General features: G+C 43.0%; 1 protein-coding gene across 10 annotated transcripts in view; it reads right to left on the reverse strand.

The window, feature by feature from the left end:
* Positions 1-15,347, reverse strand: part of UPF2 (UPF2 regulator of nonsense mediated mRNA decay) — a 121,304-nt gene that overhangs the window by 71,033 nt on the left and 34,924 nt on the right. For 8 of the 10 annotated variants that reach the window (XM_059725780.1, XM_059725779.1, XM_059725776.1 and 5 more), the window contains 3 exons: positions 12,495-12,557; positions 9,161-9,264; positions 8,253-8,338 (listed from right to left, as the gene is read on the reverse strand). In XM_059725780.1, coding sequence (XP_059581763.1) covers positions 8,253-8,338; positions 9,161-9,264; positions 12,495-12,557 — 253 coding nt within the window. The remainder of the gene's footprint in view (positions 1-8,252; positions 8,339-9,160; positions 9,265-12,494; positions 12,558-15,347) is intronic. The other 2 variants (XM_059725781.1, XM_014607534.3) reach the window with 1 other exon arrangement.

Raw genomic sequence — 15,347 nt, forward strand, 5'->3', positions numbered from 1 at the left:
ATTTTATCTCTGTAAATCCCACATACCTGGGGAAAATTAAATCTTAGAGCACATTGTTGCTGTTCCATCAGAGAACACAAAAGGTTTCTTCATGGGGGAAAAAAATACCACAAGTGTGTACTTCCAAATAGGTGAAATATAATAAAGAAAAGCCTGGGGTCAATTACTGTGAAACTGGCAGCCACAGAGAGATCATGTCCATTCTCTCTCATGCATGATGAGATTACACTGTGCAACAGTACTCTAAAGAAGAAAAAAAAGTGTACAACAGCACCACCAACTGGTACCTGAACTCTGAATTCAAACTCTAACTCCTGTTGTGTTTTCATCTGACAGTCTACTCCATCACTAATATTTTGCCTTTTGAGGCAGCTGAAGGACAACTCAGTAAGCCCACTTATTTCCACTGAGCATGGCCAAAAAGTAATCACTTAAAAGTCAGACGCAAAGCCTGTTCTACCTTCTTGATGCAGGTGCTCTACACTGAATCACAGCCTGCTTTTAGATCTTGTTATATAGTTATCATATCATTCAGCCAGGCTGTGTTTGTGCCCTTTTAAAGATGTTTAGGGGCCATCTTAGAGCTAATCTAATAAATGAATAAATGCATCCATTCACCAAGAGTTGCCTGAAGTGCAGCTTACTAGAATTTAGTTGCTCAAGTCCTAGCATTCAATCCACAAAAATCCCCACCTATCCATTTAATTATATATGATACTAGAGGTACTTAAGTTTTCATCAGGATAGTTACTTAAGGCAGCTAAAGTTATCTTAGTGTGCATGGCCAGAGGCAGTCCCATCTCAAATGATAGAGTTTTGTAGTGTCTGTCTCAGAATCTAACCCTGTTTGAGATTCACACACTAGGCATCTAGAAACCTAACTCATCCTACGCATCCTGTAAATGGGGGCAGCAGAAGAGGGCTGTGCATGCAACACGGGGAGATCTGGGCTTCCTGCAAGACAAGAGGAGCCAGTTTGCCCATCCTGCACATGCGTCCAGGAGGGAGGCTGCCCTGCTCATGCAGTGGAGGGGAGCTAGGTTGGTCAGGCTTCCAACATGGCAAGGAAAGAGCTGGGCTGCTCAGCCTGCACATGCAGACAGAGGAAAACAGGTTTGCCTGAGCTGCGTGCATAGCTAAAGGGGAAAGCCAAACTGGGGGGAAGCAGGGCTGTGTCCACAGTGTGTGGGGCCCAGCAGGCTCTAGCCCCCTGAAGTCCTGAAGTTGGACAGCCCTGTCCTGGGGAACAGTTTCTACTAGCATTTCTGAATTTTAACTTAAAATTATTGGAGAACTTGGAACCCCCCTTAGTAAGATGCCATCAATATTTTCTGGTTCTGGAGTTCATCTGGAATGTAATACTGGAAAAATGTTCAATTATTTACTTTTATAGAACCTATCAATAGGACTGCAGTGTTCAAATAACCTACTACTGAACTGATGGGCATCAGAATTCAGTTAGGCAACACGGTACTATCAGTAATTGTCCTAAAATCAAGAATAGTAATGCTTTGCCTATTGTACAATCATTCTGTGCAAGTCATACTACCCAGCTTGAACAGGTTCACATTCATTTTAAAATTTGTCTTTTGCTGTTACAAGTAGGAATGCTAAGTATATGCCAGCAAGCAAAATCTTGTTTAAGAAAGGCATTCTATGCTGCTGGTGTAGAGGTTCAATTGCAGCTGACAAATTTAAAATGGACCATTCATTAAGCCTCCAACAGCTCAGTGCAGTCCTGAACTATTCCGGCACCAATTTTCCTTAGTCAACAAAAATTGTTTTTTTCCCCCCCACCAAAAAAAAGCTGAGGCCTTGAAGATGATCACAGATTTGTCCCCAAATCCCTATATGCTAAAGCAAGGAGATTTACAAGAATTCTAACTCAAAAAAATACAAGACAGAATGGAAGTATGTTAACATTAAACCCTACATGCACAGCCACGGTGTTTTATATACAGAAGCAAAGAATTTATGGGCAAAGTGGTTTAAATCAGGGCTGTCCAGCTTCTAGGCAGCCAGGGGACACATACCCCATAGGCCATGCTAGTGGGGGGTTATGCCCAAAGGGCTACACCAGTAAGGGCCATAGCCCCCAGGCAGCACATCACATAAATGCCCCCCTTCTCCTCCCTAATACTGCTTCAGCACAGGCACCTTTCCCCTCTCCCCCAACAACGACCTTGTAGGAATAAACCCTCCCTTCAAATGCTGCATCACACGTTGCGCAGCCCCAACCTTGCCCTGAGCACACCATGCTGTGCCTCACCAAACCACCCCCAGGGCAAGCACAGACTGTAGAAACTGGAGAAGGGAGGGGGAGCCCAGGTGCTGCAACTTAACCCCTCGCGGGCCACAAGTGGCTCAGGCCGTCAGTTGGAAAGCCCTATTTTAAAATGATTGATAGCTATTTGAACAAAAAGGTTTAAATATAGTAGGCAGCTGTCAATCCTTCTGGATCATGGTGTATGCGTGAGATGTCACAAGGACCTTCGATACATATGCCTGGGCAGGAGTATGATGGAGTAGAGGCTGCCCAGACCTTCCATCCCCACTTTAGACCATTGAGACACTACCCAAAGGCCAGACTGAGTGACTCAGTTGTAGTTACACATGCATCCAGGAATTGAACCCAGGTCTCCCACATGGCAGGCAAGGAGTCTACCACTGAACCACAACAGCGAGTTGTTTAACTTTAAATAACTTTTATCCAAACAACTTTTTTCCTTTGGATACTAATGGAATAGGTAAATTTGGACTACTTTTCTTAAAATGAGTACATTTATCCATGGAAACTAAATACCTCTACAACAGGACTCTACTGCTTTGGCCTTTTAAATAAAGAGCACAGACACACTGCATCTACTGATGTTTGATCTCCCTGCTGGATGTGAGAACTTTTTGAAATGGCAAGGCTGGCATATCATGGCAGTAGGAGAAGGCAAAGACCAGAGAGATGGATCAACTGAGGAATATCATACCAGCAGAAAATACTGTTAGTGAACAGACTGTCAGTTCCTTAAGATAGGAAACATGCTATCTATTTGTCTAAAACAGTTTGTAACATTTTAAAGGCCGTTATATATTCTTGGCAGATACGCTGTACAAAAGTACAGCATTATCCAGAATTCTTAGGAAAAACAAACACTGCAAAGTCTGGATTGAAGAAAAGCATGAGAAAAAATAAAACACAAGTCACTCCCTACCAACTTCAACAGACTGCACAAAAATAAACTTGAACAGCAGGATGGACCAGCATCTGGGGCTGCGGCATAAGGCCTGGAGGAACTGACTGCTGTGCTCCTCAGCAGCAAGCTATAAAGGGAACATGCAAGTGCTACTGCAGCCCCAAACCAATTCCACCGAAGGCCTACTCTTGCTGTAACTAGCCATCTGTGATTGACAGCAAGCAGCACAGTCAGCAAACTACAACAGCCAGCAAGGGATGTGGTCGAAGAAATAGAGTAGTATGAACTGCAGTCAAAGCCAGACTCCTACAGCTGGACTGCTAGTCTGTTCCAGGACCTGCAGGGCAGGAGGACAACACTCCAAGAAGCAAGTATGAGAGGTGCAACTTGGAGGGACACTATAGTTGACGCCTGTTAGTAGGACCAAGGGAGTGCCCAGGAGTGTCACATGGATGCATGGTACAGAAAATGTTTCTATGGGAAATGTTGCTGGTTCTCACTCTTCTCAAGTGTAACTGCAAATGGGTGTCAGCTGCACTGAGGAAGTCACAGCTGAAAAGATCACAGCAGATCAAATTGTATTAACTCAAATGCAAGAAAGATTTTCCCTCCTAATCAAAATAGGGTTGCCTTGCATACAAGGAAACCTTATTGAATACACTCCCCACCATTAAACTGCTGCCGAAAACAGCATGTGGTCAGTAATGAAAACCAACTATGAAGCTGATGAGCCAATACTGAGCATGACTATAAAATGCTCATGACCCATATGGGATAAACCTACTGATGGGAAGCTTTTTTTTCTTTTATTACAGATGTTATTAAAATATATTTATCACTTTCAATTAAATTTTCAAATATTGTAACTTCACAAAACAACTACATGTCAAAAAATACAATTACGTATATTAAACTCTTTACAACATAGACTTCCCACAAAAAACCCTTCTAGAGCTATTTCTTCATACAGAGAGCCCCATGAATGTCAATTAAACTCCCTCTAAAAAACACCCCAAAAAACAAAAAACCCTATTACCTCAGTAACCACCTGAATCTCTCCACCCCTCCCATCAGTCCTCTCTGTTAGTTCAGTGAAACAAGAATCCAATCCTTTTTTCTCCACTTCTCTGCCTCCTCTACTCCAATGGATGTAGTTTTTCAGTTCATGCAGCCCCAGACCCACGTGCTCTCTTTCAATGAAAGCTAACACCCTAAAGACCCAGAGGTTTCTTACTTTCCATATACTGCTTTTAACACTTGCTAGCAGTGCCCTTAATATAATTTCCTCAGGTCCCTTTGGTATGAGCCCACCTCCTCTTGTGTTAAGGACTGGCATATTTTTGTGACACTCAAAAACCAAAAAACCCAAACCTCCCCGAAAAAACAAAAAAGTACCCTTTCCTTTGCATATGTACACTCCCAAAACGCGTCCCACTATTTCTTTATCCCTATACCGCTCCCTTGGACATGCTGCTCTTCTCACCAAGCTCCATCCTATGATGTACCTCCCTCACCGGCAAGGTATTTTGTATGACTAGCCACACTAGATCGGCATGTTCCCTGTTCTGTCGTTCATCAGCCACCTCCCTCCATACCTTTTGCACTTGACCTTCTGCTAAGTCCCCCACTGATGCCAGCCTCTCTCTCTCAATTTTTGTCAGCCTCTTACAAACTTTCAGGACCTCCAGCCCCATGCTGCCTATTCTCTACATCCTTATAAGACTTCCCATTCTTAAGTAATGAATGGGAGGTTGCCATGCCCATGGCTTCTTCCAGGAACCCCCATATATTCCCCATCTTCTCAAAATCGTATCCGCCAACAATCAACTAAAGCATGCTGTTTCCCCTTCCCCCTGGTGCTGCTTTACACACTGTACTTATGTAGTTTGTGTAAATGAACAACGCTGTGGCTAGCATCCCTGTCCCGTCCCCCACCCCGGTCTGTCTTGCTTTATATAGTTCTGTTGTGACTAGCCTTTTTCGTTTTGCTTTCCAAAAGAACACACATTATTTCCCCTTGTTCTTTCGCTAACTGCTGCCATGATGGTGGAAACAATTCCAGCATACGAAATGACCGGCAGTAGCACCACCTTAATTGCTGCCACTTTTACAGCAAAGGACAGTGTCCTTCCTGTCCGCAACCATAATACTTGTCGAACCCTTGCTCTCACCTTCTCCCGTGCTTTACTTCCTTCCTTTTCTGCCTCAATTGGGATCCCTAAAACTTTGATCTCTCCCTCTACTAGTTACACTCCAAACTTCTCTACCACAGGATAAGTTAGTGCAGCCCATTTGAATAAAATATACACTAGTGCCCATTGCATGCAGTCCCCCTCAGTGTCAACTCTTTTTAAGTCATGGTGAGCTGCTATACTGAATACATGTTGACTTCCTCTTCGTTCCCACAGCTAAGCTGCACCTTTCTTTCCAATTTCCAATGATTCCAGTTTCTTCACAAGCCTTAAATGTCTGGCAAACATCACCTGATGAGGCCCCAAACAGTTAATCTAGAATCCCTCTGTTGTCGACCCTTCTCTCAGCCTGTTGTGTATGATTACTGTGACCCCCACCCTCCCAAGGTGGAACTGGACCAGATTGCCCTACACTTGACCTGCATATACATTTTTGGAGGCCCCTAGAACTTGTGATAAGAACATCAGTTTCTAGTCATTAGTGGGGAACCAATTAGGATTGGGGGGGGGGGGGGGGGGAAATGAGACCAGCGTAACCTGGAGTACACACACATACTGAGCAGTGCTGAGCTATGGGGTTACCATGGCTTGAAATGCTGTTCACTCTGCTGGGGCCCAGCTCAATGAGCTATGTTTTGGCTTTGGACTAATATCATGTATAGTTTGTACTATATATGAGTAGGTAACAAAGCGCTGCTTAAAAGTGTACTTATAGATTACCTGTGCTAAAATTTGCAGCAGTTTCCAAAAAAGTATAATGCATCACTTCTGGGTGAATTAAGTCTATGGGTACCTGTAATGATTTCCCTATATGCAAACTTTGCCCCTCACTTCAGGAAGAGCAGAGTCTGACAGTAAAGGGTGGGTTGGGGAGGAGAAAAGGGGGCAGAAGGCGGTGAAGGCTATCTGACCCCTCTGATTTATTTTCCCTGCTGTAACAGTGGGAGGGGGACATATTCAAGGCAAACTTCCAATAATTAGATTCTGTACCTGGAAAATTTTAATAAATGTATAAATTTTCTATATAATCTAATTATTGGGGGTTGTCCAATATTCAAGTAAATACAGCAGGAATTCATCGTCTTGTAGAGGACTCTGTCCAACATCTACCGGTATCAGAACTGACTGGACTGGTTGTGTTAATGGGAGATGTTCACATAATCAACCAAATCAATTATCCTTTTATCTTTATAAATACTGGGGGGTAACAAATCAATTGTTAGAGGGGCAATCATTCAACAAATGTTTCTGCATGTGGTTGAAAGCTGCATTTAACTGCCTGAAGTATATATAATCTGTTTCTATCTCAATATAGACAGGGCCTAAAAACCCATTCTTTTATTTGTAGCATCCTATATTATGTTTCATTTTTTCCCTCCTTCCCTTTTTTTTTTAAATGTCATCTGCCAAATAACACTGTTGCTTTCCCAAGCAATGTTGTTCTATTGCATGAATATGCTAATTAATATTACGCACAAAGTCACACATTTCAGCACAGATTTTAGGTCATTGGCATCCAATACCCTTTACTGGTTTATGCAACATGAATAAACAATATCTTAACAATACCTACAGCTAATGATTAACTTCACCAATCTAATCTCTACAGCACACTGAATGAATGCAAGGAGAGGGAACAGGACAAGTGTTACTACACATTTATAGAAGCTCATTTGAAAAAAAAAAAATGAAAGTGTTTTGACAGTTATCACAGTAGAAAAATTCCAGCTGATTACACCATGGCCAGAGACAAAGTCCAAATTGCCTTGTTGGTTTAAACAGCAGTCTCTGACATAGATCCAAGTTTTAGGCAAATGCTCTTATATAACGGTCCTTGAACATGTTTCAAGATCATCAGAAGGCTGATTCACAAACCTTGTTCTCTCTACAGTATAAAAGATGCTCAGACATTGCATTTTTGGCTAACGTGATCATATGCAGTTACTGAACTCCCAGAGGTTCTTGAAATTAATATTGATCTGTTAGATTCTTATCTACTAATATTTGATAGAAAATAGGAGTAATGCTGTGAAAGAATTAGATAAATTGTATGAGCACTTCCCTCTAATTTTGAATAGAAAATTGACATCAAACTGGATTCAGGTTAAAAACTGAGGGGGAAGGTGTGGGGCAGGAGGGGCATGCAAAGGCATGGCCACTTAAGAAGAAAAGGAATAGAGAATCATGAGAACAGCAGAAGCTTATTGCAAACAGTATGCAAAGGTGGACTGGTAATGAAGTACAGCACTATGTAGTACAACTAGATGCTAAAAATAGCAAAGGAAGACTAGGAGCCAAAATCTGCTTGCTCAAAACAACACATACGTTCCAGAATGGACTTAGAACATATAAACCAGACACCTAAAGTGACTGTTCATTCTTCCACAGGATGAATACCCTTGTGGAAGAGGCCACATAAAGGGAAGCAGTTCAAGAAACATGAAACTGAGGGACTCCAGGAAGATAAGGAGACAAGACACCTAAAACCAAAAGCTGAATCAGTAATTACTGCCTTCCAAAAGAGACTGAGAACAAGACAGTTGGGGAGGGAGGAAAGGAAAGAAAGGAAGAAAAATCCACACTCCGCCAATAAAAGATTTTGTTTCTTAATTGTAACCATGCAAGGTAAGCCTAGTGAGATGAACTCTAGCAGACAGAAACCTACTAGCTTGCTTTGCTGTGATTTTCTCTTTATATTCTTAATGATTTTTTAAAAACAGACCATTTGGCTCTCAGGCTGGTCGGAGGCAGTCACTGACATCTTACAGAAAGAAAACATTACACATTTCAATTAATGCAATGCATTCTTCTTTGTCTACATCACTGAAGCAAAGTTAAAAAGAATAGTGCCACTCTGAAATTCAATTCTTACCTTTGTCTAGGAACTATGAAGAGTGCTCGTACTAACTTTCTTCTGTTGGCCTTTGTGTTCATGTTCATGCAAAAATCCATGGCTGCCTATGAGAAAAACTCCAAAGTTTCACTTTTAAACCTAAGTTTCCATATTTAAAGCAGTAAAACCCAGTGGTTAGAGGTTTCTAGTATTTAATCAAGGTTCTGCTAATTGCTATTAAAAAAAAAAAATCAAGATGATAAATTATATTTTCTAAGTAAAATTTCCATCTTTAGAAGACATGGATATTTCAAAAAATCCTCATGCACAGTTGCTAGAGTATCAATGAAACTTTTGCACTGTTACATGGGAAGTAGCAGTTATGGAGGGGCTGCGAAAGAGAATAAATTCAAAGTTCATGAAAACAGCTGGCAGATTCAACAGCTACAGGGTGAGTATGTATTTCACATTTATTCTAACTGCCACATACTGCAACTGTGCAAATGAAATGGTCTTCTACTCCAAGAAAGCGGATGGTGATACTCAGTCATCTGCTGACTAAATGAAAGAAGGGAAAGTACCATCTAAGACTGGGAACAGTCTTTACCGCTGCTAATCCCAAAGCTTGAAGAACTTCCAAAGCCAAACAACAATATTAGTCAGTGTGGCCTGCAAAGTTCTTACGAACGATACAGCTACATAAAAACTCTGACAAAAAACACTCAAAACCAGCTGCCCCTAAAAAGGACAGAAGAATCTGAAAGTTCTTGTTGACAAAAATTACAAAGAGATCTCCTTGAAGTCTAGACAGCTTACAATGGTGCTTATGCTTTTTTTTTTTTTTTTTTGCTATTTAACTGATAGAAAACATTTAAATTACACTTTTTTCCAAGTCAACTTGCAAAGTCTAGTACTATAGATTCGTGGGTGCTAAAATATGACTGTACCTTGTCTATGAGGTCTCTGTTGACACAGTTTGGGAGTTGCTGAAGGAAAGCATCTACTATAAGTTTTAAGTGGGACCCAGTACTGGCCTCTTCATCCTCTTGTTCTAGTAGAAAGCAAACAAAACATCATATAACTTTATGCTGCATAATAATAAAACACTGCATTTTATTTCCCAAGTATGATACATGATTTTACATTCTGTATTTAAAGTACTCACCTACAGATTCCAGGAGGGGAAAAAAGTGAAAATTAACTACTCAACAGCTTACTGGCTGTCTAAAATCTTGCTCGCAAACAATATATACACCAGGTTTTTCCACCTGGTGCATTACAGCCACAGGAGCATCAGCAATCGCATATTCCCAGCAAGTCACAAACTTTAGATCAGTGAATCTCAAGTTTTTTTAGACCCAAGGCACTTCTTGTTCAACTCAAGACACTCCTTATTAGATTTGAGGCACACCTTGGAAAATGCCAACTAATTTTTTGATTACAGAAAAATAACAGAGCAATTCCACTTTTTCAAAGAACTCAGAAAGATCACAACAGGTCAGAATGCCCTTAGTACTATGGATTCCTGTTTGAAAACTCTAGGTTTATGCTGTGAATCATGTATGCACACCTAATAGTGCTAATACTGTGTGGCACTCCATGGCACCCCTGGAAGGATCTCAAGGCACCCTGGTTAAGAAATGGTTACTGTAAGTAACCATTTTTCCACATATGTTGTCTACATGGCATCTCCTTGTGGTGCACTTGTACCTCATATGAGACTGGATTCTTCTAACCAGTAGTATCCATTGAGACTGCACCTGCAGACTGGATACTCTTGTGCCTCTCCACCTGAGACCATAAATGATGACATAGGGCAACCAACACCCTCAGATCCTTCAGCAGTACAGAATTTAGATAATATAGAACTCCACAGCAGTGGAAAGGATGAGAGATTATGGAATCCATGTGAGCAGCCTAGACTTGCTTTGCCTAGGTCAGAAGTTGGCAAGATTTTGCCACTGTTGGCTGCTTCTTATCACCCAGCCCCTGCCACAGGCCACACTCCTACACCCCCTGGCAATCAGAAAACACTAGAAGAGAGATAAATAGAAAAATGCAGGTGCTAAAACCCTGGGAATGCCTCTTCTGCTTCTGCAGCAATAATAAACTGGAACGGCAAGAAATACAACCCTGCTGCTGCTGCAACATGCTGCTGATTCCCTGACCTGCCACAAGCCAAATGCAGTCGTTGGGCGTTAGGCTGCCAATGTCTGGTCTAGATAATTTAAGACGACCACAGCCACTTCAAGGGTGTGAGGGTTTGAACACCTTATGGTATGAAGGAAGTTGGGGGGTGAGGGGCTGGAGACAGACTAACAGATGTATTGCCTAATTTTAATGAAAATCAGATATTTTTTGGTTAAGTTTAAGGATCAAGTCTAAGTCATGTGTCCTTATGAAATACAGCATTAAGGTGGTCCAGGAATGAGGGTCTGAACCTTCCTTACCTTTTTAAAAAGCTGTTTTCATGGAGAGTATGCATCACTATGCGGTCAGAAAAGGTGGTCCCATTAACCAGATAAACTATAAGAACATAAGCAAGGAAGGTGACTCCACTGAGTCCAGTCTCCTGCATTCACAGACAAATCTTTTACCCAAGGATTCTCCAAAATTTCCACTTCAAACCCTTAGATACAATAAAAAGGCACAAAGCTAAGAACATCCCACAACTTGCCATAAGTAAAAACATAGGAGACTAAGCAGTTGCTTATGCCCTGCCACTGCAATGGCAGAGAAATAAATTAGTTATTATAGCCTCAGAGGATCATAGGAAGAGGATATTATTCCACACTACAGAAGATGGCAAACTCTTCTGAGGCCACGTTTTCCACTGCTCTGAGATTTAGAAAGAAAACCAGTCCTGGCTTTAGCAGCATCTTTGGAGGGGTATCCCTGCAGAGTAATGGGGAAAGAGCAGTAAGAGAAGACTGAAACTGAATCTAAGAGGCTGTATTCTGAAGTGAGGAGATTCCAGATCTTTTAAAAATAAAAAGGAGATTGCCAAAAGGTTAGAATGTCAAGAGACTCTGTTCAGCTAGTCACAATAATGCCAAAGTCTACGAGGTGGATTTTGGGGAAGCACCAGAGGAGGAGGAAGAGCACTATTAGAAGCTCTGCTTTCTCCATAGGTCTCAAGATCTCTGTGAAAAGTAATAATATGAGGAACCCCTATTTTAGAATATCTTTATGATCTAACTTCCTTTCTCCTAGGGCCTGTAGAAAATTAAAAAGGGAGAAAAAAGCAGTTTTTGTTTCTTTCAGAAAATGCAGGGTTTCATCAAAATGTATGTTAAAGAGGTCATAATCTCCAAAACAGAGGTAATCCAGCACCAGTTGAATCTGCAAGTATTGGACCTCCATATCTAAACATGGGAGGGAGGTGGCCACTGAACATTTAGTTTTCTTTTCAAAAGATGCTGGGGTCCGTTGTAAATGTTCGGCTATTCCAACAAGCCCTCGTTAATAGATGCATCAAATGTTCCAGGTGTGGAGAAGTAAAAGATATGCAGTCACCTGTGCTTTACTTCCTGAAGTGTTCCCCAGTTACACAAAAGTTCCTACAACATTTTAAATAACTCTTTGGCTGAGTAGGCCAAGGTACCTTTCACTCTTTGCTGGAGATGAAGAGGAGGTCATTGCTTTTCCATCTCCTTCAAAAATGTCTTCCTTACTTTCCTGTTCTTATTCTCACACAGTTGACACAGACTCAGGCTGTCTCATTTGAGCAAATCCACAACGTTATCCAGTAGGTAACGTTACAGAAGTTGCTCCGCAGTGCAGCACCCATCCATTAGCAACTGGATTAAAATCACCTAATTCATTTAATAATTAAGAACCACCACCTGATAATTTTCAAAAGGTACCAAGCTGATGTCCCAATTCAGCAAACCACTTAAATATGTACTTAAATTTTACCAAGTGCACCGCTTAATAAAGTGTCCAGAACCCAGCTAGCCCTCTATTCCCTCAGTAAGAATTTTTCTGTTCTTAAAGATTTTTATTATTGTTCCAACAACAGCTTTACTAATTCTCTAAACAGGATACTGAATAATGGGTAGATGTTCAGACTCGTTTTCTAAATGGTTTCCTCTATTGCAGATTCCTGGATACGAGAAACATTTTAAACACAAACTTCCTTCTGCTCCCAAGCCCTTTGTGCCCTCCAGCATGACCACTCCTCTCTTCTTCAATGTCCCCTTTGTTCCCCTCCAAATGCAGACTCATTCTTTCCACGTGCCAAGCACCCGCCTTTCCTTCAAATGCCACCTCAGAACTCACTTCTTTCAGCTTGTTTCCCGTCACTATTTGCAGCTCCGGTGCTATCGGCTGCCTCTCTCTTGCCTGAGCATATTGAAAATAAAAAAATTAAAATTCACCTAAGGTAAGCATGACACTGAAGCAAAATAAGTGATCTCAATCCCTTGTAAACAATATACTTCAAAAAGAAGTTTTAGTTCTGATCACATCTCCCCTCCACTCTATTATGATTTTAAACAAGCAAGAGTTTTTAAGCTTTTAGGAGAGGAAAGACCATCCATTACTTACATACCTGTAATACATCGCAAAAGTCTACTATATAATGACAGACTTATCATAACATCAAAAAAAGACTTACATTTGCATTTACTTTGGAAGATTCCAAGCTGACAACTTTGTCCGGTGCTCAGTAACATGAAATGAGTTGTTCAACTGCCATACTTTCTCACATACCACACACCCACAAACAAAACACCTTGTTTTTGGAAGGCAGAATGTAGGGAAAAAAAATTGTCCAGAGTCGTGGCTGATCGTGTGGAGAGAGTTAAGTCTTCCTGGGAACATATAGGCTGCTTACAGACGTAAAAAAGAAAAGGAAAAAAAACCCAAAAAACACCCTACCCCCGGTTCTTTACTTTAAACTCCACGTACCCCCCCATGCAGAGCCCAGCGCATGCCCGCAATAGGCAGGTGTGTTACTTGGACCCAGTTCACCAAACGTCTGTATAAATCAGGCACTTCAGTGGGGCTTTTTTGGTGCTTTTATCTAATAGCCAATTGAATCTGCTTGAGATAAAAGTATCAAAAAGCCCCGCTGAAGTGCCTGATCTATACAGACGCTGCGGAGTCGGCTTACCCCCGCCTCAGCCATCACAGTGGCTTTTCAGCCAAAAGCTACTGCCCCATCAATGGTTGTAAGAGCATTAACACTGAACTCTACCCTTTCTCTTTGCAGCCCCAGGGAGAAGCAACAACCATTTTGTTGGCTGTGAGTCTCAAGGACAGCTTGCTTTGTGCTATCCTGCTTCTAGTCCAGCAAAGAAAAAGCAGCTTCCCTGATTAAGTTATGCACCCCCATTCTGGAGGGCTGCTTTGTGGGGAGGCAGGAATGTGTTTGGTATGCAAGTAAATTTGGTATTTTCCTAGCACCTAGAGGTAAGAGGAAAGTAAGGTACAATCTGTACAAAAGCAAAGGTAAAAATTGTTAGAGTACATTTTTACAAACTATTATTGGGATCATTATCAGAAAAATTCATCCTGGAACACTTATCTGTGGTCTAGGCAAGAAATTATTAAATTTCCTCCTAGGAGTCCTATAAAATAGAAAGTGGCTTCCCCATAACTTGCCACTGAAGTCTGACCATGGGGTAGTAGCAGACAAAAATCATGTTTAAGCAAGAAAGCTTCTGCTAGCCCCTAACACAGGGGTACACAAAATACAGCCTGCAGGCCGGATCCAGCCTGCGGCGGCTCTTTGTCTGACCCACAGCAGGTCCCTCGGTCCCCTGGCCTAGGCACAGTTCAGCCGTGGCGTGTCCTGCTGCCCCTGGGCATGCAACACAGCTGGGACAGCTCTGCAGCTGGACTGCCTTTCTAGCCAGCCCAGGTGCCAGACGGCTCGTTTCAGCTGTCACCACTGCTGACCCTAGCCCCATCCCTGTGTGCCCTGTGCCTGCTCCAAGCTTACCCGCCCAGGCACAGCAGCAGCAGCATGGGACAAGAGCTGTTGTTCAGTGCAGGGCAGAAAGCGGCCCCTCCCCATCCCAGCAGTTCTCTGCTGTAGCTGCCCAGAGCCCACACCGGGCTGTCCTGCATCTCTGCTGCCATCACCACTGCCTCCGGGCTGTCCTGTGGGTTAGTGGTGGCAGCACAGAGCAGATGCAGGGCAGCCCAGTGCGGGCACTGGGCACCTGCAGCAGGGAACTCCGGGCAGCAGGAGTGAGAGAGGGCTGCTTTTCCCCAGTGCTGAGCAGTAGCTTTCATCCTGTGCTGCAGCTGCTGAGCCTGGGCAGGCGAGCCCAGAGCAGGGCTCTGCGCAGATTCCAGGTGATCTGCTCTGGTGAGGGCGAGTCCAGAGCAGGCACGGGACAGCCAGGCACTGCATACTATTGGCAGTGGCAGGAAGTCACCGCAGGGCACACAGGCTCCAGGCTGTTGCAGGGCAGGGGCGGGTGCCGTGCCGTGCCGACTGGCTCATGGTGGTGCACGCAGGGGCTGCCATGCACACCCCACCATACCCACGAACTCAACCGCACCCTCCCCCACACACAATCACACCCTCCACAAACACCACACCCCCCCACCCCCCCCCCACACACTGGCACACCTCTTAGGGGAGCCTCGCTCACTACTATGTGCATACACCCCACCACACACACACCCCCAACCACCACCCCCCTCCACACATCCCCACAAACCCAGCATACCCACCCACATCCACACACCTTCCACATCCCACATACACACACTTCCACGGCCCCCCACAAACCCATACCCACCCCCCATACTCTTGTATATTGTAGGGGAGTGTGGGGGTGCAAGACCTCATTTTGAGCTATTATGCAATCACCTCTACATGCACCACACAAACACACACAACACAGGACAAAAATATTTTTTTTTTTAATAAAATTAAAACATTATTGTCACTGTTTGATTTTTATTATATAAATTTTTTTTTTCCGGTTCCAAGATGGCAAACCTCCTTCCCAAAAGCAGTATTTCTGAGGGCAAGGAGAGGAACTTCCAGGGGCAACGGTCAGGGGTTTAGGGGGTGGGACTTCTGGTCCCAAGATGAGGACCAGGAGATGACAGGGCACCTGTCAAGTGGTGGGGCTACCCTTGCAGTCCTTGACAGTTTACCAAAATTCGTTA

This window comes from Alligator mississippiensis, chromosome 4 (assembly GCF_030867095.1).
Source record: "Alligator mississippiensis isolate rAllMis1 chromosome 4, rAllMis1, whole genome shotgun sequence".
Lineage (NCBI taxonomy): Eukaryota > Metazoa > Chordata > Crocodylia > Alligatoridae > Alligator > Alligator mississippiensis.